The sequence below is a fragment of the Gavialis gangeticus genome, unplaced genomic scaffold, assembly GCF_001723915.1.
Source record: "Gavialis gangeticus isolate Ggan-Ray unplaced genomic scaffold, GavGan_comp1, whole genome shotgun sequence".
Lineage (NCBI taxonomy): Eukaryota > Metazoa > Chordata > Crocodylia > Gavialidae > Gavialis > Gavialis gangeticus.
Window position 1 is genome coordinate 31696573 of NW_017729028.1, and position 25588 is coordinate 31722160.

The 25588-nt window shown below is 44.5% G+C and overlaps 1 protein-coding gene across 1 annotated transcript in view; it reads left to right on the plus strand.

Annotated features, from left to right (window-relative positions):
• Positions 1-25588, plus strand: part of MSRA (methionine sulfoxide reductase A) — a 541610-nt gene that overhangs the window by 335585 nt on the left and 180437 nt on the right. The window contains exon 4 of the mRNA XM_019520901.1: positions 16421-16525. Coding sequence (XP_019376446.1) covers positions 16421-16525 — 105 coding nt within the window. The remainder of the gene's footprint in view (positions 1-16420; positions 16526-25588) is intronic.

The following is a 25588-nucleotide window of genomic DNA, read 5'->3' on the forward strand; positions in this document are numbered from 1 at the left end:
GGGCATGGCGGGCATGTGCTGCTGGTTCTGCACACGGGGTGAGGTTGGGCAGGTGCTGTGGGCTGGGACCGGGGCAGCGCCTGGCTCTTTCCAGCAGGGAGCTGGGCTAGGCTGCACTCAGGGTGGGCAGTGGTGGCACTGGGATGAGGGCTACAGGGAGAGGGGGAAGGCAAAATTTGTCATATCCCCCCTGTACTTCCCTCCTAGTGCTGGTGCCGGTGCCACTGCCCCATGTGCAGATCTGGGGGCACATTCCCCCCATGCCCTCCCAGGTGCATGCAGTGGTGGGAACCACCCCCGCCCTCCCCGCGCTCCCCAGACAAGCTGCTCATGGCTCTGTCCTGCACCCTGCCCCAGCTGGGCAGCCTGTGCCCCAGCTCCAGTCCCACTCCCTCTCTTACCACAGATCTACCCTCCCACACCCCTTGCCTCCTCCCACCCCTTCCCCCACAACAGACTTATCAGCCAGATGCTGCTCTCCATGCTGCCAGGCTGTACTCTTGGCCACCTGCATGCTGCGCTGCAGCTGCATGCATGCACATGGCATTTATTGGACACATTATTGGCCATATCAGCCAAAAAAAAGTTGACTGCTGATACTGTCAATTTTCCTCATATCAGTGCCAATCCGATATGGGACCAATGGATTGGTGCACCTCTAGTTATAAGTGTATCTAGTTCAGAGGCTTAGTGTCTGAGTTATTTTACTGTTGTGTTCTGAAAAATCCAGGTCTCCTTTTAATTAATGGAAACCCCTAGAGTTTGGTCTGTGGGATTTTGACATAAATGTACATTGCTCATTTTTTTCCTCCAGAGGTGTCGGCCCATTCTTTCTCTTGCTTTTTTGTGTGCTATAGAGTAAAAGTACAGCTAACTTGGTAACAATGGCCTTGTCAATGTACATCCATTTTGAAATTATTGTTTGTGTAACAGCATTGCCCCAACTAAAAGTAAAGACCTACCATGTTATGCATTGATACATGGCATAGGAAACAGTCCTAACCTGGAGAATTTACAGTCTAAATGGCCGTCCAACATCTTGGCAGATGAAAGGAAATGCAATGAAGTCAGTCACTCAATGGTGCTTGGCAGTGGTGTGGGAGAAGAGCCCAATGCGTGAGTGGCAAGCCTTTCCACAGGGGCTTTAGGACCACTCATCAGATGGAGGTTGAAGCACACCCTGCTTCCTGGCACAGCTGTGGGCCTCAACCTGGGCTTTCTGATGGTTCTCTGCAGTGACTGCACTAGCTTTGACCTGGCTTCTGCAGACTGAACGGTTGTGGGCAGGGCTCTCCCATTTGTCAGTGAGAATGCTGAATTTCTTGATCTTGATTGACCTTATCACTGTATCAGAGCTTTGGCCTTCCTTTGCATTGCAGGCGGTTCCTGAGATAGCCATAGAGCACAGCCTTTGACAGATGATCTTGAGGTATGTGCTCCACGTGTCCCAGCCAGCAAAGCCTGTGAACATTCAGCATAGTATGCCTAGACTGTAGGCCAGTCCTCTCAAGGATCTCACCGTTGGTGAGCCATTGGTCCCAAGTGACTCCAAGGATTTTTCTGAGACAGTGGAAGTAGAAGCTGTTCAATCTCCACTCCTGCTTGGAGTATGTGACTCAGCTTTCACAGCCATAAAGGAAGGTACTGAGGACACAAGTGTGATAGATGGATACCTTTGTGTGCAGGGTTAGTAACTTCTTGTTCAGACATGTGAGGTAAGTTTGCCAAAGGTGACAAAGGCTTTGCAGATTCTTGCATTGAGTTCTCTGTCAAGGTTAAGTGAGCTGGTAAGAGTTGAGCCAAGATAGCAGAAGTGGTCTATGCAGTCCAGGGCTTCATTATTAACGTAGATTTTGGGTGGAATGGTGGTACCCTGAGACATGACAACTGCTTTCTTGATACGGATTGCCATGCCAAACTTGATGCATGCATCAGAGAACTTGTTCATCATGATCTGCAATTCATCAGGTGAGTTAGAGACTAATTCAGTGTCATTTGCAAAGAGCAGATCCTGAACAATCTAAATGAATGGGACAATGTACACAAGAAGATATGACGATTCCTAACTTATGGTCAGCAATCTCTAGCATGAAGATACTAATCGCACTCTCCAAGATCATGTAGGTAATCTTCAATACAGCCTGAACTAAGATCTTTTAAGGCTCAAACCAGAGCCTTAACTATATGGCCATCTCCAGTGTCTCATATGTAATGGAGCCTGTGAAAGAACTCTATCCCAGCCCCTTCTCTTTTTGTGGTTGTCTGTTCTCCCCTTCTCTCTCTCTCCGCCCATGTGTCTAACAACCTGGTTGCTAGGCAACCACCTGGTTGCCTAGGGAATTCTCTAGGTAGGTGGAAATTCCCTCTCTCTCTGGCCACGTCTCTTGTTAAACTTCCCACCTTTGACCTGGGAGGGTGGTCCCCCCTCAAGGTGAGGGATGACATTATTTAAACTCACTGGTCAACATCAGTGATGCTCAGATAATACTTGATGTTGGTTGGGTCCATGTGGTGAGGTCAGAAAGATTATAAATAGGGTCCTTCCATCTTCGGAGAGGGAGAGACATCTTCTGGTCACTGAATCAGGCTGAAGCTGTGTACCTCCAGAAGCCTCTGGACATTGCTGTGAGTAACTTATCTGAGTTGTAGCCAGTAACTTAGACCTAAGTGTTCTAGACATGTGCCAAAAGGGCCAATGACTCCTTTATACAATTTTGCTGTTTTCTTTCAAACTTCCTTTTGTTTTATATTCCTTCCCTATGCCCTTCCTCTTCAACCAATAAAACTATCTATCATTCCAAGCCTGGCAGTAAATATTTGAGAGGGATTGGGCAAGCCTTTTTGCTCCCTTTGCTCGGCTGATTAAAGGAGGCTACTTTCTATGCTTCAGGCTAAAGGCAGCACCCCAAGATCTTATGGTGGGTTAAGCACCCTCAAGGGCTACAAGGCCTGTGTACCTTGGGGGGTACACAGAGCCCAGACAAAGACCAGACCCAGGGTGGTGGCAGCAGCTACGCCAGGCTTGCTGGTGTGCTCCAGGAACGGGGTCAACTAGACATAGGCGTCCCAGGGGAGGCACTTAAAGCTTAGTTCTCGGTCAGATGCAGTAGGGCGGGTGGTTCTGTGTAGGACCACTGCCTACTGGTCTGCCACAGAGCCCACTCAGTACTGAAAGTTGTTGCTAATCTCTGGCTTTTTAAGGGCACATATGAAGTGAGTTAGTAATTGTAACAGCAGTCACTGAAGTCTGTTGCTATCAAAGCCAGTCACATAGCAGGAATATTCAGCTTGGTAACCCTAGCTGATTTCAAGTGACTGGGGAGAGGAAATAAAAGCTAGTTCATTATGGGCACTCTGACTTCGCACAATGTTATCACAATAGTCTTGTTCCACTTCTTGGTGAACATGCTCTTGTCAGATGTATTCGATAAGAGCATGTTAGATAAGCAATTCATGAGAAAGACGTGAGGAGTTTGTCAAAACACAAGAGCCAGACTGCGAGTGACCAAAGCACATTTTTGGGGGGCCTGTGATTTCTGATCATTTAACTCAAAATATCAGTTATCATTTTAAGCAGTGCACAAGCTAAAATCCAGGAATGAGAGTGTCTTAAAAATGTAAGCCTTATCCTGAAGGCATGTGAATAACTATTTGTGGCAATAAAGTTATGTATATAATGTGTTTCCAGCATCAGGACTGTAATTTTTATCACAAACTTCAAAAAGAAAATTGCTCAGGAATTTGAATTTCTTTTCTATAAAATGATGATACTTCACCACTGGTTACAAAAGAGTATCACAGGCATTAGAAATGCCTGTGTCTCAATAGGCTCTGCTTAAAAGAAAATAGAATTGTATAGCTCTTCAACCTCTCACGTAGAGGCTCACAGTCATCTCTGTATTACAGATGTGCATTATTTTTAATACAAGATGAAAGTAATTTATGTATGTGACATGTCAGCTTTGAGAAGTGTCCCTTTAAAAATGTGGGAAATAAGTGCAATACCTGACACATATCAAAAGTTGGAAAACTGTTTTATAACAAATTATTCTGGATAATATTTTTCTCCTTAAAAACATCACCAAAATATAATGTTCACATCCCAATTTCAAACAAAACTATATTTCTCTTTTTAAGGAACAATTCACAGTGCTTTTATGAAAGCTCAAGAAAAAATGGTATATTTCTTTTGTGCTTTCATCAAGGAAACTGGAATATAACATATTTAGAATTAAATCCAAAGCCATGGGCTCTAAATTTTGTTGGATGGATCCCACTTTGATCAAAAAAAATCATGATCTCTGCTACTTTAAGCTACACACTTTTTCTTCACTCCCAGTCAAAGAGCTGGCACAATCCAGGTTTAAATCTTGAAGACATTCAATGATATTTTCAAAAGAAGCTGCATTTGGTGTAGCACATTCATCGTGCCATTGTGTATTCCTGACCTTTTTCTTTTTTATTGCTCTCTAAACAGCTTTTCCAGAAGATGCATTTCAGCTTTTCAGCATTAGAAAGGTTATGAAATATGCTTGTGTTTCCAGCTAAATTCACTAGCTATGCAATTGTTGTTTTAGCATACTGCTTTTGCAGAAGGCAGACATTGCAAACCATTTACACTGATACGTCTTGACACATTTGCAGTCTGAGGTTCTGCCACTCATACTTGACTACCATTAGCTGTGGTGGAGGAAACGATGGAATTATGAGTTTCTGTGATTCCCATTAATTTTTCTGTGTTTAACTCTTATGAGAGCATTTCACAAATTCTCTTCGTAATGAATGTTTTATAGTCAGAAAAGCAAAATTGAGCATCCTGAAATTACATGAATGCTTGTTTTATTTTATCTTTACAAAAAGCTGCGTTTCCCGGGCTGCCTAATATCATCGTTCTATGATGGGAAATGCAACATGTGTAGAATCGATTGTGATATGAGGCCCCATCCTTTAGTCATTACTCAGGCAAAACAACAATCACCTAAAGTGAGGGTTTTGTCCCGTAAAAGCACATTTGATGCATGTGTGCGAAGGATTAAATTGTAGCTTTTTAGAGGCAGCCTTGTGTAGGGATCAGTGCAAACCATAGTGCTCAGAAAGGAGCACCAGACAGACTGTGACTTAGTGCTGCAAAGATGATATGGAGTTGCAAATAGGTAAAGGTCACCTCATCAATGATGATGGAGAGTGGATGATATATTGGCTCTCAGCTCATCACAAGGATAACTCCTAGAGAAGCATAAAAACTGTCTCATAGGCAGGTGAACAAAAGAAAAGGAATCATAGAATCACATTGAGGTAAGGTTGGAAGGGACCTCCAGAGGTGACCTAGTCCGGTCCCATGTCTGAGGCAGAATCATCCTGTACACAGAAAGTCAGATAGGATTCAGTCCTAAATTTCACTACAGGTCCAAAATTATAGCCTCAAATAATTAAATCAAGTTCTTCATAGTTGAATTAATAAGTTCTGCAAGTTGCTTAAAACCATGTTAACTTGCATAGATCAATGCTGCACAACCTCTGGCCCACAGGCCAGATCCAGGCTGCAAAATCATGTCATCAGGTCCATGGGTCCAAAAATATTGTGGCAGGGAAGTGGTGGCAGCATTAATTGCATCTCCTGTGCTGCCACATTTCCAGACCTGTGAGGAGCCCCATGGGCTGGATGACATGGCCCTGAGTGCTAAATAGCATCATTAGCCTGTCAGATCTGGTGCGTGAGGTCAGACAAGCACATGGCAGGATCCAGCACGCAAGGTCAAGCTGGCGCACAGCAGGATCTGACGCATGGGGTCAGGTGGCTGCATTGCAAGATCTGGCATGCAGGGTTGAGATGGTGACTGGCTGGATCCAGCACATGAAATTGGGATGTATGTGGTGTTGGGCTGCCATGTGTAGCCAGGCCAACACTTTGGATCACACCTGTGGACCCACCCTGCACGCTGTCTCTGGCATGCAGACTGGCCTAGCACCGTTCATCCAGCCTGCAGGCCAGAAGTTTGAGCATCACTAGCATAGGTTATAGTCCCATCCTTCATTGTGGTTTCCTGTGGGATCTGTCAGTCTAAGAAGGCTATAGTTGCTGGGGTCATCCTGTTGAGTGGTCAAGATCCCTCAGTCTACTCCTGGCCAACAACAAATCACAGCTCAGAACAATTGAACTTGCTATAACAATGGTATCAGATTCCCCCCACCGCAAAAGCCTCCAGATGGCTGCTGCCTCGAGAGACAGCTCTACAGCAACATCTGGAGAAAACCTTTGCAATATTATCTGAAGCGGGCACTAGCCCATTCAAGAACCGTTAGGAGTTCAAGGGCTCCTACAGACGTGCAATGAGGCTGCTCCAACGTGCTGTAAATCCAGTGCGTCGGAGCAGACTTGATTAATCGAGTCTCCTGGAGCGCAGAAATGACCGCGCTCCAGCAGCCTCCCGCATTACGTGTATCAGCATTCCTGCGCCAAAAAATGGCAGTGGGGCACTTTAAACTAAAGCTTGTTCAATGAACTTTAGTTCAAAGTGCCTCACTGCCATTTTTCAGCGTGGGGATGTTGATACACGTGATGCTTAGGCACTTTTAATTCGCGCAGCTTGCTAATTAAAGTGCCCCCCCCACCTCCTAGAGCATGTCTATAAACACCTCTAATTTCCACATGAAGCAGCAAGGATGCAGAATATTGCAAGGACAATAAACAGGCTGGTAGAGTCGTGCTATCCTTAGTTGTACTTTAAGGCAGACTGGCTGCTTTGGTTCTTGGAAAACCCAGATTCCTCATCTGCGAAGCCGCTCTGAGAATAGCTCCTGCATGTTGGATTTCAGGTTACTGGCAGTAAAATGTACAACCCCTCTGCTGTTATATATTGCCTTGCAGTACCTTGAAAAATTCTGTCCACTACCATATTTTCAAGAATTCTGATTACATTTTGCTGTTGGAGCATGTTGGGTTGGATTAATGAATAAAAACAAGACCATATTTTTTGTGGTCATACCTAGGGACCTACCTATATTGCGGCAAGACTCCCTCTCTCCCTCTGTCCTGCCGGCTCTGCCGCCTTCCTGTTCCTGAGGCACCGCATTGCTCTCCTCACCTTCTGGACTTAGCCCCACACTAAACATTAACTGGTAATGCATTACTGGTATAAATATACTTATTATTGTTTAACCATTTAAATGTTTAGCGTTTCACATCCCTAGTGGAGACCTTCATTATTTTGCTATTTTTTCATGGTACGCCATCAAGTATTAATTCTTCAGTAATACACACATTACAGCTCTTGAAAGATATGTCTTTGGGCACATGAATAAAGTGCTAGATGCAGTTTCTGTGTGCATTAAATCAAGCATCATTCTGCAGGGCTTTTGCCTGGGCCGTGTTTTATCTGAGATCATAGTGAGTGTTACTGTGTCATCTTAAGAGTTAGACTGTGTTCGGAGTAGTCGCTTGGTATTGCTTACCATGATCTCATCCCAGTCTGGATGGGGCTGAGTCCGGGTTTGCCCCCTGCCACCATCCCCTGGGACACTGACCCTGTCACTGGGCACAAGAGCTGGCGTCTGCCTGCAAAGATGTGCAACCCCCATGCCCAGAGCCACATAGTCTCACTGCGTGCCAAGCCTGGGAGTGCCCGCCCATGGCAAGCCAGGGCAAGCTGGGTCTCTACCTCTGGCAGTCTTGAACTGGTTCCCACGTGGTACCAGGACGGGACCGACAAGCAGCTGATCGTTGGTCCCAGCCCTCTCACCACATTGGAGTCTGAACCTTGTATTATCACTGTGGAGCGGTTTGACAGTTGAACACATTACATAGTATGATCTGGAGATACTCTTCCTGTGAGAAGCCATAACTTTGCAACAATACAATGCAGAGTTTTTGGCTGTAGCCGTGTTGGTCTAAGGACATAATAGGCATTAGGCAGATAAGCTTCTTTGGGTGGTGTCTTTTATTAGATCAACTGAGTAAAAAAGTTCTCTGCAAGTTTTCGAAAGCTTGCAAAGAACTTTTTTCTAATGACTCGGCTGGTTTAAGAAAAGATTTCACATCTACCCAAAGACACTTGCCTACAATACAATTGCACTTAGCATGTGCTTTTCTGCTTGAATGCTCAGACACTTGCATCTTAAGTGCAGTTAACACATCCTAAGTGTAACTTGCAACATGGCCTCCAGATTAATGGCTGTGCTGAGACACTATATTTTCCTGCTGCATAGTTTTTACTACAGCCCCATGGCAGGTCACAGGTCACACTTGCAGTATAGGACTCTATTTTACAGAACAGTTACTCAGAGGGGACCAGCAGGCACTGGGAAAGTCCCTGTTCCTTCAGGCTAGACATCAGGAGGTGCAACTTCACGGTCAGGGCAGCTAGGACCTGGAACCAACTTACAAGAGAAGTGGTGCTGGCTCCTACCCTGGGGGTCTTTTAGAGGAGGTTAGATGTACACCTTGCTGGGGTCGTTTGACCCCAGTACTCTTTCCTGCCATGGCAGGGGGTTGGACTCAATGATCTGCTCAGGTTCCTTCCGACCCTAGAAACTATGAAACTATGAAAGTTTTACAGCAGATAATCAACTGAACGTGAGCTCCTAGTGCAATGCAATGGGTAACACGTAACAGAATACATAGCCGCATAAGCAAGATAAAGTCAGGTAGAGGCAGGCAGATGTTATGGCCATTGCTTCTGGCATTAGTGAGACCATAACTATATAGTTGGTTCATTTCTGATGTCCACATTTTAAAAGGGGATGTGACATCAGAAAAATGTTACAAGAATGATTCAAGGACTAGAAAATCTGCTTGCAGCACAACATTATGGAAGATCAATCCCATTATTTCATCCCAGAGAAGGTTAAGAGGTGACTTTTTCATGATCTATAAGCATCTACACGGGAAGATCATTTCCAATAGCAGAGGACTCTTTTAGTTTAGAAGACAAAGCCATTGTCTCCAAGAGAGACAAAATGTTAAATGTTAAAGCTAGACAAGCGCAGGTTAGAAGTAAGATTCAAATGTTTAACAGTAAGGGTTACTAGCCACTGGAATAATTTACCTTGGGAAGTGGTGGGTCTTTTATCATTTCCATTTTTTAAATAAAGAATAGATGTCTTTCTAGAGGATATAGGAAGCAGAAATCATGAAGTTCACACAGGAATTGCCTAGTGAAATATTATGGCCTGTGTATTGCAGGAGATCAAGTGAAATTATTATAACAGTCCCTTTTGGCCTTAAAATGATGAATAATGCCATAATTTTCACCTTAATTACTGAATGTAGTTAAAGATTAGCTAACTAGATGCCAAATCGTGGACAGCCAGCGTGGGTTCTTTACCTCGTATTTTTAGGAAGAAATTAGGAATCGTGTTCCTGATAACGAATGTGTGTAAAAATCTGTTTAGGAGACAGGAAAACGGACATCAAAGAGATGTACAGAGAAGTCTTATGATACTTTTCCTACCAGGGCAGAGCCTTAGCTTGTGCAAATTGTCACTGCCCCATCAAAGCCAGTGGCCCTATGACAGTCCTTGCCAGCTGAGGGTCTGTCACATGGCATTGATGTCATGTGGCAAGGCACGTAACCAAGTGGAAGCAGCCACTGTTCCTACTTTATTTGTATATAAACCCAGTAAACCATGGACATTGCTCTGTGCTTTGTATTGTAGACCCACAAAGGTAGATGCATTGCTGTGGCTGGTAATAGTGAGGATTGAACACTGACTTTTCTGAATTGAACACACAGGAAAACCAGCCCACTCCTTACCAAATCTCCCTGCAGCAAGTCCCTATCTTTGACCTTGGCAGGATGGGCCCGGAGGTAGGAAAATATCACTTAGGGCAAAAGGAAAGAGGGAGATTAAAGGCCATTCTTCAACTCAGGAGTTTTCCACATTGGCTCTGCCATAAGGACTTAGGTGCCTGGCCTCTGGAACACAACATGCAGGCATGAGTTGCTGTCCTAGCCCACTCACACAATGTATAGGAAGACGTCCAGGAATGGGATTCAACACAGGCCGCCCACTAAGCAGAGAGCTGCATGAGGCATTTTGGAAGTGCTGCAGAGATGTATTAAGACCTGCTTGTCCCTGGAAAACAAGTGTCTCTCTTCCCACAGGTCTCACAGCCCTGAACTTATTTGGTCAAAGACTGAGGAAGAATAAAGAAATGCAGAAAGCTAGAACTCTTGGTTCAGAAATGATACCTTTTATTAGGTCAATGGAGACATTGCAAAAAAATTATCTTTTTCTGCAAGCTGTTGGGCTCACACACCCTTCATGAGGCTCAGAGAAAGTTCAAGATGGTAAAAAGTCCCCAGATGTGGGAAATAAACTTCATTTTTGGACAGAGGAAGCAGAAGCTGGAAATCTGTCCCTCTGGGTCCATGAGAATGTCTTTGCGAGGCTCCTCTTCTTTGTGCAGATCAAGCAGGATTTCCTCCCTCGTGGTGTCAGATGTCAGGCAGGGAGCTGTAGAAATATGTCCTTGTTGCTCAGCAATGACCTCTATAATCCAAAACCGGCTAAAATTCGGCATCTTCCATGTTTCAGGGATGTATTCGGTAGCCGTGTTGGTCTGAGACAAAAAGAGTAAGAATAAGGTTTCATCGTTTCATAGTGCTTAGGGTCAGAAAGGACCTAAACAAATCATCAGGTCTGACCCCTGCCCCAGGCAGGAATGGGTGCCGTGGTCATATCACCCCAAGGTTGTGGCTGTACCAGTCTGGAGGCAAAAGGAATCAGGACTCATGGTAGAGGTGATATCTTTTATGAAACCAACTAGGTTTTTGCAAACAAAATCTTTAATTGCAAGCTTTCTGGCACAAGCACCCTTCTTCAGGCATAGGAGAAAAGATTGTAAGAGCGCTTTCTTTCAAAAAAAAAAAAAAATGAGGAGGGAAGGACAAGGCATTGCCCCCTTTTATAGAAAGTATGGTCATTAGAGTACTCACCCCAGCTGGACAAGACCACCAATCCCCTCCTCTGCCTAAGAGGATTCAGTCCATATGTGCAAAGAAAGTGCCTTAAGCATTAGGCACTGGGGTGGTCCAGGGCAGCAAGGCTCCCAGTCCCTCCGTCAGAAGCTGTTCAATCCTGCACAATTACATATTCATTGGACCAGACAGCATGTTACAGATGGAGCATGACTCTGAGCTCATGGTTAGGGCCCTCACCTGGGAGAGAGTTGAACAGGTGAGGATCTAAAGAGCGATATAAAAGAAGGCATTGAAAAGCAGCACGGTGGTGTCAAAGAGATGTCTCTTTACTTGAGCCTTTTTGTGTGCCAGAGTTTGAATCCCTATTGAAAGAGCCTGCTGCAGCTAATCCTCTGAGAGTGGCTATGTTTTCTAAGTGGGAAACGGATAGAGGATAAACAGACAATCAGTTGTTGGCAAACAGCCCTCTTAACAACAGTGTAATAAAGTCTTATAATCTATGGCAAGGTTCTCCTATGGCTAAGCTCATTTCCAAGTTGAAGGCGAGTTGAGCACTATAACGGGGAAAGTAGCAGAATCTGATAATGACTCCTTTAAATAAAGGGCTTCTATTTGCCCATTTAACAGCAAAATTAAATTATATTGAGTGATTCAATACATTATTTAAAAGAACTGACTCCAACGTCAGAGCTTTTTTGGGGGAGGCTCATAAAAATATTCACACTTGTTAAAACTTGGAAATTAAAATGAAGCTCAGTTCTTGAATGGGCATTAAACTGCAGGATGATTACTGTAAATCAGCTAATCAAGGGAGATAGGTGAACTGAGGACACTGGGACACTGTGAGCACAAATGGTCCTTTTATGAGAAATTCAGAGAGAAGACGCTAAAAGGAACAGGGGATAGCAGTGAAAAAGTGCGGCCTATTGTTGTGGGCTTCAAATAATTTTTAGTGGTGTTTTATGCCCGTCTGTTTTCTGGGAAAGGCTGACCATGTTTTGTAGCCTGAAGTTGCCTCTTGTGGGTTCAGTGCAGGGCTCAGAGCGGCCTCAGAGCTTCTCTTGATCTTCTCTACTAGGCTAAAATTTGCCAGTGGGGAGACTCCTTTTCCAGTCCCCTGTCACTCAGAAACCCTGTTTCCATTCCCTCTTGCCTGTGATATGTCTGCTGGATGGACTTGTTCCAGGGCAGCTGACAGAAAATGCGTCATGGGATCAAGTGCACACTTAGCAAATTTGTGGATCACACCAAGTGCGGTGGAGTCTCAGACAATGTGGAGGGCAGGGCCAGGATCCAGAATGATCTGGATAGATTGGAGAAAATGGTCCACAATCAACCAGGACCAGTGTAAAGTCCTGCACTTGGGATGGAGTAATTGCAAGCACAGATACAGACCGGGCAATGACTGGCTTGGTGACGATAGTGCCAAGAAGGACCTGGGGGTTACGGTGGACCATCAGCTGAATATGAGCCAGCAGCATGCCCTTGTTGCCAAAAAAGCGAACAGCCTCCCGGGGTTGTATTAACAGGAGTGTCACTTGCAAATCAAAGGAAAATATTCTTCTGTTCGATTTGGCATTGGTGAGGCCACACTTGGAGCACTGTGTCCAGTTTTGGGCCCCACATTTCAAGAAAGCTATGGATAGATTGGAAAGAGTCTAGGGCAGAGCAACAAACATGATTAGGGACCTGGAAAGCATGACTTATGAGGAAAGACTGAAAGAACTAGGGATATTTAGTCTGGAGAAGAGAAAGCAGAGGACGAGGATTTGACAGCAGTCTTCAAAACCTGCTCCACCCACCTGGAGGGTGGCTCTAGAGGGGATAGAGAGGAGCTTTTCTCTGTGGCCGTAGGGAACAGGACTAGGAAGAATGGCATCAAATTGCAGGAGGGGACATGTAGGTGGGAGATTAGGAAGAACTTTCTGACTTTGCGAGTGGTCAGGCATCAGAGCGGGCTGCCTGGAGAAGTCATAGATTCTTCATGCTTGGAAACATTCAAAAGCAGGTAGACACTTGGCTTGGATGGTCTTGGATCAAGGATGATCCTGCTTTGGGCAGGGGGCTGGACCAGATGACCTTGTGAGGTTCCTCTTAGCCCTACTTTCCTATGATTCCTCTAACTCATCTTTCTGCTTATGTGCAGCAAGGTGGCTGCCGTGGTCAAGTCAGTGAGAAACAAGAACGTTCAGTACCTGTCAGGTTCAGGTCACAATGGAGAATGGTAGTTAGTGATACTGTGCATTAATATCCAGACTCGGTTTTGGAAGAAAAATCCACTGGGATATGTAAATCCTTCAAGGAAAATTAATGGAGACTCTGAGAGGAACAGTAGATAGTGCCACCTTGTTTCCCCTCTGAGGAAGAATATTGATTTGAAGTATGCATTGATTTTAAATATGTTTAAATTCCAACAACCTATGCTGTCCTGTAGCCACACACATAATGGTGGGTTTTTTGAGGGCAGGCTGGAGTTCTCAAAGCATGCAGTGATTGCTTTTCCTCTTTAGAGGAAAAGAAAGGTGATTCTTTGAATTCCCAGATTAGTCAGAAAAGTGTTGACAGGACGTAATTGCAGCTCCAGTTGTGAGGTAAGGTAGCACCTTTGTTGTTTTGAAGTTCTTTGAGAGATTCTCTTCTGATCTAAAGGTGGTCGTCTTAGATCACTTGTTTTCTGCAGCGAGTGAGATAAAAAACTTTCCTGGAGTTTGCACTGGGTTAGGGACGGAGAGAACTGTATGTATCATAGTACTTAGGGTTGGAAGGGACCTAAACAGATCATCAGGTCCAACCCCTACCCCAGGCAGAACGGGTGCCGGGATCATATCACCCCAGCCATATATCTGTCCAGCCTCCTCTTGAAGACCCCCAAGGTAGGAGAGAGTACCACCTCATTGGGGAGCCCATTCCAGAGCCTGGCAGCCCTAACTGTATGCTGAAGGTGTTGGCAGCCCTTCCCTTAGTTTTGGCTGTTAGTCATACTGGGCGCATCTACCTGTGAAATGAATGTGCCCGAATAAACTCCAGAGCATTTTGTCTCAGAGTTTATTGCTCCTGGGCGCAGCATTTATGTATTTGCCCAGGACCACAGCATGTTGAGCCGGGGCAGTGCTTCAGTGTGCCTCAGCCATCCTCGTCAGTGTCTACACGTGCGTTGCAGTGAAGTAAATAACTCCGCCATAGGATAGTACTCGTGTCTCCCACAACGGAGTTAATTAGTTTGCTCTGTCCTAGTACTGTATGTGCAGACGGTGATGTTTTACCATGGATGTTACTGCAGAGGTAATTAGTCTACTCCACAGTAAAGTGCATGTGTAGATGCACCCGCTGCATAGGAATTGTCATATTGCAACCTTTTTATCTCTTATTCTAGCTCAGGGGTGGGCGGTTATTTTGGGTGGAGGGCTGCTTACTGAGTTTTGGCAAGCCATTGGAGCCTGCAATGACAGGCAGCCAGAGGCAGATAAATATTAATTTTCTAAATTGTTTAGGGGCCCCGCGGGCTGGATAGAATGGCCTGGCGGGCTGCATCCGGCCCGCAGGCCACATTTTGCCCACCCCTGCTCTAGCTGAGCCAGCAGCATAACTCTGTACCTATGCTTTGGAGGATGGAGAATAAACACCTTTCTCCCCATATACCGTACCTGGCCAACTGTGGAATAATCCAGATTCCAGCTGGCTGTCAGTTTACAGCCTAAAGGACAAGGTCCTTGTAATTCATAACTAGGTCAATTTAACTGCAACTTTATATTTTTATTCATGTAATCTTTCTATGTTAATCTGCGGTCAAATTCTCCCCTTGGACACATTGGCTCCCATTGAATTCAACAGAAATTGTGTGTGTGAGAGCAGAATCAGGAGCTGTATTTGCCAGGGCAATATCCTGTGAGAAAGAATGGCACGGCTTAGTTATATGCTATGTACAAAATAATTTCCTTGTATTTGTTGCTTTTTAATCTTGGTGAGTATCTCTTTGTTGCATTGTGAGGCAGAATGAATAGAACCCCACATGATTTCATTATAATTTTCATGGTTGCATGTACTGAACCTCTGTCATATCCCCTTTTACTTCTCTACATTCCAGACTAAATTTAATCCTAATCTTTTAAATCTCTTCTTGTAACTAAACCCACCTCCTCTCTGCTTCACTTTGCATCTCCTCATTTCCATTTCTCTTCTCTATTTCAGCTTGGAGATAAAGCAAACACAATTGATTGCAGTATTTGAGATTTGAGATTAAGAGGCACCATTGCTGGATATAATGCTTTTGTACATTTTCTTTGATAGTCTCTATCTCCTTAATATATCCTGGCATCCCATTTACTTTTTTCACTTCCCTTTGCGTTGCACCAATGTCTTCACTGAGCTCTCCCTAATGACTCACAGTCACTGTGTTCCCTCATTTGGAAGCAGCTGATTCAGAACCCACCAACAGGCCGGATTCAGCTGTTTGCTACACTGCCATAAACCCAGATTAATTCTATAGAAGTCAATTGAGTTAATCTGGATTAATCCTAATGTAAATGACATCCAAATCTATCTCAGTGTGTTCAGATGGCATGCTCAGGATCTCCCCACAATGTAAGATTGGTTACCCTGTTTTCTTTTGGTTATTATTTCCTTTTATTGAAAACGCAAATGTAACGGAGACTAGAATCTGTAATTTTTGCACTTACAGAAACCTTGTAATTATGAAAGAAAATTTTTTTTTCATTTATGAACTTTTTATACACACCAATGCAGTTCCTAGCATAATATGTGCTGATCTGAACTGAGGCCTCTGGGCATTATGGTCAGATAAATATTAAGCAGCTACAATAAAAGGAAATCAAGCAGCCTGATCTTCTGCATTTGGTGAAGCCAGGTCTCTTCCTGCAAGCATGGGGAGGTGGGGTGTGTAAGGAATGAAGGTTAGGGTTCATAAAGTAACCAAAAATAGGAATAATGCATTGCCTTGTGGTTCCCTCCCTGAGTTTCATGTGCTATCAGAAAGCTGTCACGCACTCAGATCCTCTCACCGAAACCCATTGTGTGTTCAGTGGGCTGGGTAATACATGCTAGTCTGTGCATTATATTGTGCAAATATGTTCATTTCTTAGGAACACAGGACTGAAAGGGGCCTCTGGGTTGTCGAGTCCAATCCTCTGCGTTCACAACACCGTGTCGCATAATATTAGTTTTAAAGAAGTACTAAACTGTAATTTACATTTTTCCAAAAGTTGGTAAATGGCAGTAATAAGGTCATTCTTACTTATCCTGTTTTTTTTTTCTTTTCCCCAGCTAGTTTAGCTCATTCCGGGCCTTATCCAACCTGACAGTTGTCTCCTTTTGCATAACTTTAGAGAAGGCTCGGACTAAAAGGAGCGTGAAGGGAAAACACAACTACCTTCCCTCTTTTGTCTTTTGAAAAACAAAGACGTTGTGCTTCACATCTCACTATCAAGTGACACCGTAGCTCATGCTTACCACTAATATCAGGCTTTGTATTGTCTTTTAAGGTAAAACTGGCCACGCGGAAGTTGTTCGAGTAGTGTATCAGCCAGAAAGCATCAGCTTTGAGAAACTGCTCAAGGTCTTCTGGGAGAAGCATGACCCGACACAAGGTAGAGTGATGAGTGAGCCAGTATTTAATTATCTTACTAATTACAGCTGGGATAATTAGTGTTTGAGCTGCATGGAAGAGATGAACCTTGAAATCACACAGGAGCTCAAGAATATGATTGCAGACATTTATTGACAGAGAAAGAGAGGGAGCGAGAGAATGAGGATACAGAAGCTCACAATACCCCTCCCCCTTTACAGCTGTCTGTGCTGGGAAAATTCCCACAGAGAGAGACATTAGACAATAGAAAATCCTTTCACCTTTGATTATGACAGTTTTTCCTTAATGCTCTCCTTTGTCTCCTAAATTAAAGCATATTTCTCTGCAGCTTCAAAGTTGGCCATTTTATTCAAGCGCAGAACCTCTATCCTCCCCAAGTTTTGCATTCTTCATCTTTTTAAAATTACTGTGGGTCTCTTTTATGATTAGAGAAAACGAGCAAAACGAGGCAAGGCACGAGGCTCAGAGGCACCAGCAGTGGCAGCGTATTAGCTACTTGCCTTATTCAAGCATTTTGGTTTAATTTATCCTCCCTGGAAGTGGCTGCATGATGACATTATGCACATCTGTGCAAACATAAATGAGCAACTGTACTGAGAAAACATTTTACGTGTGCGTGCCGTTTCAATAAACATCAGCTCTGATATGATGGCTAGAAATATCAAGCACAGTAGCGCATTTCTATTTTTTTTCCAAATGGGTCACTATCATTATTCAAGAGAATACACCTGGGAACCAAAATTCAGATTATACAGCTAGGAAGAGATATTTTTGCTTTAAAGGCAGTGGCTTAGAGAAGGGTTGTGGGGTCACTGTGGATAGCCACGTCAGCATGAGCTCACCGTGCAGGGTTGTGCCAAAAGGATCCAACGCAACCCTTGGCTGCTTAAAAAGGGGAGTATCAGTCAGAAGCAGGAGGGTGATCTTGCCCCATGCACAGTATTAGCATGACTACTTCTAATATGCCATGCCCAGGTCTGGTGTTCACACTTCAGGAAGGCTCTGGCATTACTAGCTCGTGTCCAAAGGACAGCCACATTAATGACCCGGAGAAAAACAAGCCTTCCAGTGTCAGGCTTAAGGAACTTGACTTATTCAGTTGACTGAAGCGAAGTGAGAAGTGGCCTCATCACGCGGTACAGGAACATACGCACTGAAAAGTAATTGAATAGAGGGGGCCTTTCAATCTTGCTGACAAAGGCACAACAAGATCCGACGGCTGAAGTTAGGTAAATTCAACCTTGAAATGAGACCGCCGTTTCCCAGCTGTGAGGGTAATTAAACCTTGGAACCGCTTTCCCTCGGAGGTGATGGACACACCGTTGCTCAGTAGTTTTAAAACAAAATTAGGGTCTTTTTAAAACATGTCCTTTAATCCAGCTGCTGGGGGATGTTCCATGTTTTGTGTTTGCAGGAAGGGAGAGTGCATGGAAGGGCAGGTAGCAATCCCTTCTGGGACCTGTTAATTTATTCATTGCCTTCCTTCAGGGCAGCACCATACCTAGCCTCCTGGCAGCCCCAGGCAAACTTTTAGTACCGGGCCCCCCTTCACCGGAGATAAATGATAATAATAATTAAAAATTTACCATTTTCAGGCCTCCTTTCTGTCCAGGCCCAGGGCAGCTGCCCAGTTTGTCCATGCCTGTGTCCAGCCCTGCTTCAGAGTCATGCAGAGAAGAATTCGCTTGCATTGTCTTCAACATGCTCAGAGTACTCAGGACTAACTTCTACTGTGTCACTAAAGCATTTCCAAATGTAGTCTCTGTTTTTTCCAGGCCGATGAACTAGGGTCAGGGCGGCATTCTGCTTCACATGTAGGTGTCCTGTGCTTTCAGCAGAGAGTGAGTGTGTCTCTGGGGGTCCGTTCTTCTTGAGGACCATTTCAAGGGGCAGCAATTAGATCTAACCTGTGCTAAGATGCATCTGGTCATAATACTATTTCCTCCAGACTATGTAGATATTTTAAAGGCATCATGCCCTGAGCAACAAAACATCTATGCAACATCTAACTACATTTGCCTGAGAGAGAGCACTGATCTCCCTATAAGGTTGTTCCTCCTCCTTTCATAAGTAGCTTTATGGCTAGAGTATTTGTCTAGGATATGGGAATGTTGGGTTAAATGCCCTTCCCTTCCCAAGCTCAGTGGGTTTCTACCTATATCTGCTACAGCATTTGTCTGAGATCCTCCTCCTCTTGAAGCTGGTTCATTGATCAAATGAAAGGGAGAAAGCAGCCTCCCCAGAAGAGGAGTTCTGGGCTGTGGTTCCTGCTTCCAAACTTTATTCATTGGTTTTTCATTTGCCTCCTGTCCCTCAGAGCCACTTTTTGTTTAGTTTAGTTTCTCAGTTAATTGGCCAGGTTTGGGGTTTGTTTTTTTTACATAAAAAGAGAGAAGACAAAAAGAAATGCTTGTCTTGTCCAGGGCCCATGTGGACCCACCTGGCAGAATCTGCTCCTCGTATTTCATTGATAAAGGTGGTACTCAGTCCAGTGATGACTTTGAACAGTGGCTGGCAACCTCTCTGAACCATGGGCTATAACAATCTGGCTCTGGTCTAGTGCAGGCCAGGGGGCTTCAGCAGTGGTGGTGGGCTTGGGGACATTTCAGAGGTGGGGGGCTTTGCCCATGCCTGTGCCTGGTCCAAGCAGGAGGAGCTGTGCTGGGGCTGGGGCAGAGAAAAGTAGCAACAACTTGAGTGCAGCTACTAGCTGTTTGGTCCCAGTGCTACTCCCCTCTGCCAGGCTCTAGTACAGGCATGGACAAAGCCTGCCTGCTGCCAGAACATCACCAAACCCCTCCCCAGCTCTTCAGCATGGATCCAGTGGCTTCATGGGATAGATTTGGCCTGTAGGCTGTAAGTTGCTAACCCTTGACTTGGAAGAATGTCTGGCCGCAAAAGGAAAGTTACCTCATCTGACCTGGTTCATCTTAAAGAGCTCTGGTTGACTAAATCTGGTCCTCTCTAAATTCAGCATGAATGTGACGCAGTCTCCATGTCTCTTGTGTTGACTTAGGGAGACTGACAAGGTGTCTTAACTTGCTCTCTGTTCATTGAATCAGACGTTCAAAGGATCTCGGTCTGCAACAAGGCAAGGATCTGAAATGACCAAAGGAGAAAAGGGTCTTAGATATAAAGCAGTTGAGTACAAAACTGTGGTTGACTAATACAGACCTGGATCCATGGCCAAACCAAGCCTGCATTTGGATCTGTCAGCTATGCTGGCGTCCTGGAACTTGATTTGGCAGCTGGACCAGAAGGACTTCCTAATGCGATTGCCAGGGACCCGCCAACGTGGTATTTTCAGGCCTTTGACTATTGCAAAGCTGTTGGCTAGTAGTTTTGCAACTCTGAAGGCTTGGAAATGCCCAGGTCAGTGGTGTCTGCCACTGTAGTTCCATTACTGATTCTTTCTTGGCTGAGTGGCAGGGACACAGAGAAGCCATATGGAAAGCCATGCAACATTGGAAAAGGGAAATGCTTTGTAAGCTTCTGATCTGACCCAGGTTAATGGATCTTGCAGTTCAACATTGTGTCTCTTGTCAGGTCATCTTCAGACATACACGCACAATGCCTTACTTGTCTGGTGGAGCATGTTTCCCCTTCTGATGTTCTATCTATAAGCATTACAGTAAACCTAGCATTGATTCCTCCTGTTTTGGAAGGAACGACATTTAGGGGTTGATGCACCCATCACTAGTACTTAATTGTACATGAGGTGTGTGTCTTGGCCACAGTGCAAATAAGGGATAGCCACTTTCCGTAACTGTTCAGCTGTATTAACCCCACATAGGCCACTGCACAGCTCTGCATTGCAGAGACAGAGTTCTTAGTTATTTCCTGAACTGTTCCCGTTGTATTCTTCCTGCTGCACCAGGCTCCTATCAAAGCACAGCTGCCAGCAATATCAGACGCTCTTCAAGGAATAATTTCTATGTCTCCTGTGTATATCTGTCATCGCCTACCTCTGATAGGAGTCAAGGAAGAGCTCTACCAATAAAGCTTTCTGTGGCATTAAGTGTCTGGCTGTTATGGCTGTTCCCCCTGAAAGTTTGGGTGTCGGGGCCTGTGTCTTTACTTGCAGTGAACAAGTTTCTTAACCAGGGCAGTTAGCTGGTAATTGTAATAACAGGTTACATCTAGGACTTTTGCAAGGCTTTACTAACTTTTCTTGAAACTAGAAGTGTCTGAGCCACAATGTCTCAATGTTTTTTAGGTGCATTATTTTGTAAGACAGGAGCAATCTCTCCAGAGACTCTGTATCACCTTCCTATATTCTAAGAAGGTGGAGGGGATTCTTCATTGGATCTCTGTTCACTCTCTGATTTGTAGTCTTTCTGGGAGACATGGTTTCACAAAATGTCCTGGTGGTGAGAGCTATTTCTGTGACACGAATGACCTTTTTTCTCCATCAGGAAATGCAGATTTGTCTAAATTCTGATGGACAGCTTTAAGGAAAAGCATTACACAGACTCTCAAAGACAGCAGTTGCTCTAATCAGTTGGATCAAGAAAATCTCTTGTTCTGGATCCATTATCGATAAGATGATGCAGTGACAGACTTTGCGAGCAGAGTTTTAATTCAGGAGGGCTCCATCATATATTAACCTTTCCCCACAAGTGGAATAGATACCGGTTACAATTTTTTTCCCCCTTCAGCAGGGATAATATCCTTGTCTAGTTCTGATCCAAAAATAAGCCAGTTCGTTAATATTGCATCACGTGTAAGAATTCCTCTATGATTTGCCTCCATTTCTTTTGCTATATGAGCCCTCAGGTGGTGGTCCAGTTAGTCCTGAACTGCTTTGAATAGCCATGGTTAGAGACTGGCAACTCTGTCATGCAGTATCATGAGTGTAATATTAATACCCAATAAGTCCTATGTTAAAAGTTCCTGGTACGGTCAGAGTCCCTACTAAGATGTACACTTTAACTCTGGATTGCTGGGATCCCTGATTATAACTGTTTGCAGAAGGCTAAAAAGTCCCATTGAAAAGCAGAAGTCTTCGACCAGCCAAACCTAATATATGCCTACATGGAGTTTCCCATCTGAGCAGCTTCTAATCTTGTAAATTGGATAATGTCCTCTTTGACTGCTAGTTTAAAATGCTTAGTGAGCTTTCACAGCAAATTAAACGTACTTCTGGCAAAAGACTTCTGGTTGTCATCTCCGTTCCGGGCTCTGATGCACTGACCAAACTTTCCTCTCGTCAGAATAACCACATCTGTGACAGAGTTGCTCTGTGTGTCTTTAGCACTGCGTGGAGTAGTTGCTCAGCTGGAATTGCTTTAAGAAAGAAACTTAATTTTCTGTTGCAATACTCGATGCACTGTAAATGCTACCACAGAATAGATGAATTTCTCTCACCTCAGGGGTATCCCCTTTAGCAGGAATTAAGGGATTGTCATCTTATCCTTGGGGAGTGTGTTGGTTTCTATATCAGATTGTTCTTTGTCCTACCACATTTACTCAGATACCACACACACTGGAAGCAATGCATCCTGGGATATTGGAAGACTGCCAATTGCTCATTTTATGTTCGTGGAGCAGACTGAAGTTACCTTAATATGATATGGGTAAACCCTTACCTGAAATGTTGTAACTCAAGACGTTCAGAGGGCTTTTAGCATGACTAGCTAGTAGGTCTGTGTGAAGCTTTGGCCGCTGATTCAATTTGGTGGAGATTTGGCCTGATTCAGCAGCTGAATCTGAGTCAGGAGACCCTCTAATCTCTCCGAATCGAATGAGAACCCTCCGAGTCGATTCAGAGAGACTCAGAGAGATTCGATGATTCGGACATAGACACAGCTTTACATATCTTTTCTACATACCTCAAGGTAGCAGGTGGGTCATGAATGCTGAGTTGCTGGGGTGGACAAAGCATCCTGTGGGAGTGCGGGGGGGTCCCCAGTGCACTCTGCGGTGGACCCAGAAGTGGACCAGAAGCACTTCTGGTTCACTTCCGGGTCCACCGGGGAGGGTGCAGGGGACCCCCCCCACCCCCCAGCTCAGCAACTGGTACCTCCTGGGTCTGTGGGGGCACAGGGGAGGGGGTCCCCCACGTGCTTGGCAGTGGACCTGGAAGTACTTCCAGTCAAACTTCCGGGTCCACCGCTGAGTAACGGCCCCCCCCCACCAGTGGTCCTGTGGGCTGCTCCATCCACCCCACCATGGCAGCATTCACAAGATGCACTGGTACCTTGAGGTATGTAGAAAAAACATTTAAAGCTGTGTCTATGGCTGAATCGCTCATTCTCTGAATCAGCATTGAATCTTCAGATTCGGATTCAGCCAAATCGAATCCGGACAGTGATCTGAATCAACTAATCAAATTACTGTCCCCTGATTTGGGCCGAATCTGAATCCGAATCTAATACGGCCCATTTTGCATACCCCTAGTAGCTAGTTTTCATGTGCAGACGCTCACATTTTAAGTGCCCTTAGTGTGGTGTAAGTGTAACGTGTAACTTCACCCTGTGTTTCATAATAATTGTGGCCTGGCTGGGGTTTAGCCTCCTGTATTAGTCAGAGGTATTTTCCCAGACTAAGGCAGTGTCATCATACAGTATTAAGTGACTACAACTTAATGACATTTTAGCTAGCAACAAAAACAAACCACCTTTCCCATCCTGAGATTTATGTTGGGCAAATAAGCAATCACTCACCTCTGCTTACTCTTCAATGGCATCCAGAGCAGATGCTTGTCTTGGCAGCTGTCCTTCCCTAGAACGCTTCAGCCGGCCTTCCTCGGGCTCTACTGCTTGCTAATTCCTGCAAGTAGGAATAGGCAGAGAGGCTGCTTGAAGACAAAATGCAGGCTCCTTACCTGTAATTGGAGCTCTTCAAGATGACCCCCTGCACAGTCACACTCCCCACCCACACTATCCACGTCTTTGGACTCCCAGGCTAGGGATTTCTGAAACGGGTTTCAGAGGAACTGAGCAGTGGCTTGGTTGCATTTGAAGTGCAGTGAAATTTAGTGGGTGACTTGATCCCACATGTGTGAATACGTAGAAGCTTATTTCAGAGAACTCTGGCTACAAACAACTGCATTTCTTTTCTCTTTTTCCTTGGCAGGAAGATCTTATGCTTTAGACATGTTAGCAGTCCTGGTGTTTTTGCAGTGGATGCGTGCAGTTTGCATTAGAGAAAACAGTATGGACGGTGGGGGTTTTGCCTTCCTTAGTAACAGGGGGTATGGCTCTCTTCCTTGGCCCTATCAAGCATATTTTAACAACATTTGCAGCAGCAGGACATTGAGCACTGTGCTCCCCCTGCTTTACCTGTGGCAGGTTGGGGCGTTGTGTTTTTTGTCCTGTGTCAGGATTGACTGTAGTTTTGCTAACTGTGGATTTGTATAAAATGGTTTGGATAGGGATAAACCTGTCCCAGGAAGGGGGTTGGATTAAATGTGACCTCTGGAGGTCCCTTCCAGTGCCACTTCTCGAAGAGTCTATGAAAACACGTTTTGCAAGATCCTATTATCCCCTTTAACTTGTGTATCCACAATAAAGAAGAGCTCTACAAACCGTTTCCTCTGTGACCATCCAAACAGTTGGCATCTAGCCCCAATGCCAAAATATTAATTCTCTAAATTAATATCTAGTTTTCATTGTGCTGGCTCAGTTTAGTTGCAGGGTGGAGGGTATATTTATTTCTCACCAGTTTTTGAAGGACTGTACTTTTTTTAGACATTGCATAAGGAATCTATCATCTGCAAATAATTAGAATTAGACACTAGAAATTACATTGTATTGCTAATGAGCAGATGTGTCTACTTATACCAGTGGAAGAACAGCTGTACACATATAAAATGCTAAAGCAACCCTAAATCAGCATTATATATTCTGCTACAGGCCTGCAACTTCATTTAGGAATTAAAGAACAGAAGAAAGTAATCTTTAAGCTATGTAAAATGTAACCACTTCTGATATATTTTTTTACATTTCTGTTTGTTGATTTCCTCCATGCTTTATATAGGTTTGTGAGTCTCCTGATGAAAGGATATGGCACCTATTTCAAATGGTATGAGATTCTGATGCTTCAGCATTATTAAAAGGTGCAACAAAAACCAGAGAAATGCAAAAGCTATTGTCACCAGACACAGTCACATGTTAGTCCAAATACCATTTCAGACCCTTTGGGGGGCCATTCTTAGTCCAATACTTCCATTAATGCCTTGGAAGGTGCAGTAAAGAGTGTGCCAATTAACTCTGTGATAAGTGCAAAGCTGGGAGGCTTTCGGAGGATCGCAATAAAGTATAGTGCAGTGTTGATAAATTAGAGAAAAGTGCTGAAATCAATATGATGAGACACAATCAAGTCAAACGTGTTAGTTTGGGTGGGGAAGAATTATCAACAAAACAGATATAAAATGGAGGATAATAGCTGGGCTGTTCTGTTGAGAAGAGAGAAAACGTGATAATAACCAAGGCTTGGGGATGGTTTGGGGATAACTGAAACAGTCCTTCTACACCGTTACCTCTAGAGGGGTCCTTGGAGTCTGTATAAATACTTCTGGGAGCCAAAATACTCCTGAGAAAAGCGAAATAAGATTGCGTGAGGTCATTGTACAATAAGGAAGCACAATTAGGCCAAATAAGATGCGAGTCCGTTCTGAAATTTATACATATACACTTATGCTCTCTTCTTGCTGAAAAACAAGGCAGGAGTAAACCTGCTGGTTGTCCCCAGCATCCCTTTGGGCATGGCGCACTGCTGGCCCTGCCCAGAGAGATCAGGGAATACCAAGAGGATAAGTGGCCGGATTTCACTGCACACACACATTTCCCTGTTATCTCCATGCTTGCTGACTCTTCTGCCAGTGAAAGCCCAGTGATGTGTTGCCACTGAATCATGACTGACCAGCCTTCTTGGAGGGGCGAGACCGCAGCTCCATGAGGTCTTTGTTTTCTGGACTTCCTAGCAAGTACCAAACATATTCTTTGCTGAAAGCCAGTGCTAAGTGACTGCCTGACTTTAAGAATTCAGCTTCATTTCCTTAACAACTTGAGATGCCTTATCACAGCATGCCCAAATGATGTCCCCCCCCGACTCTGTTACG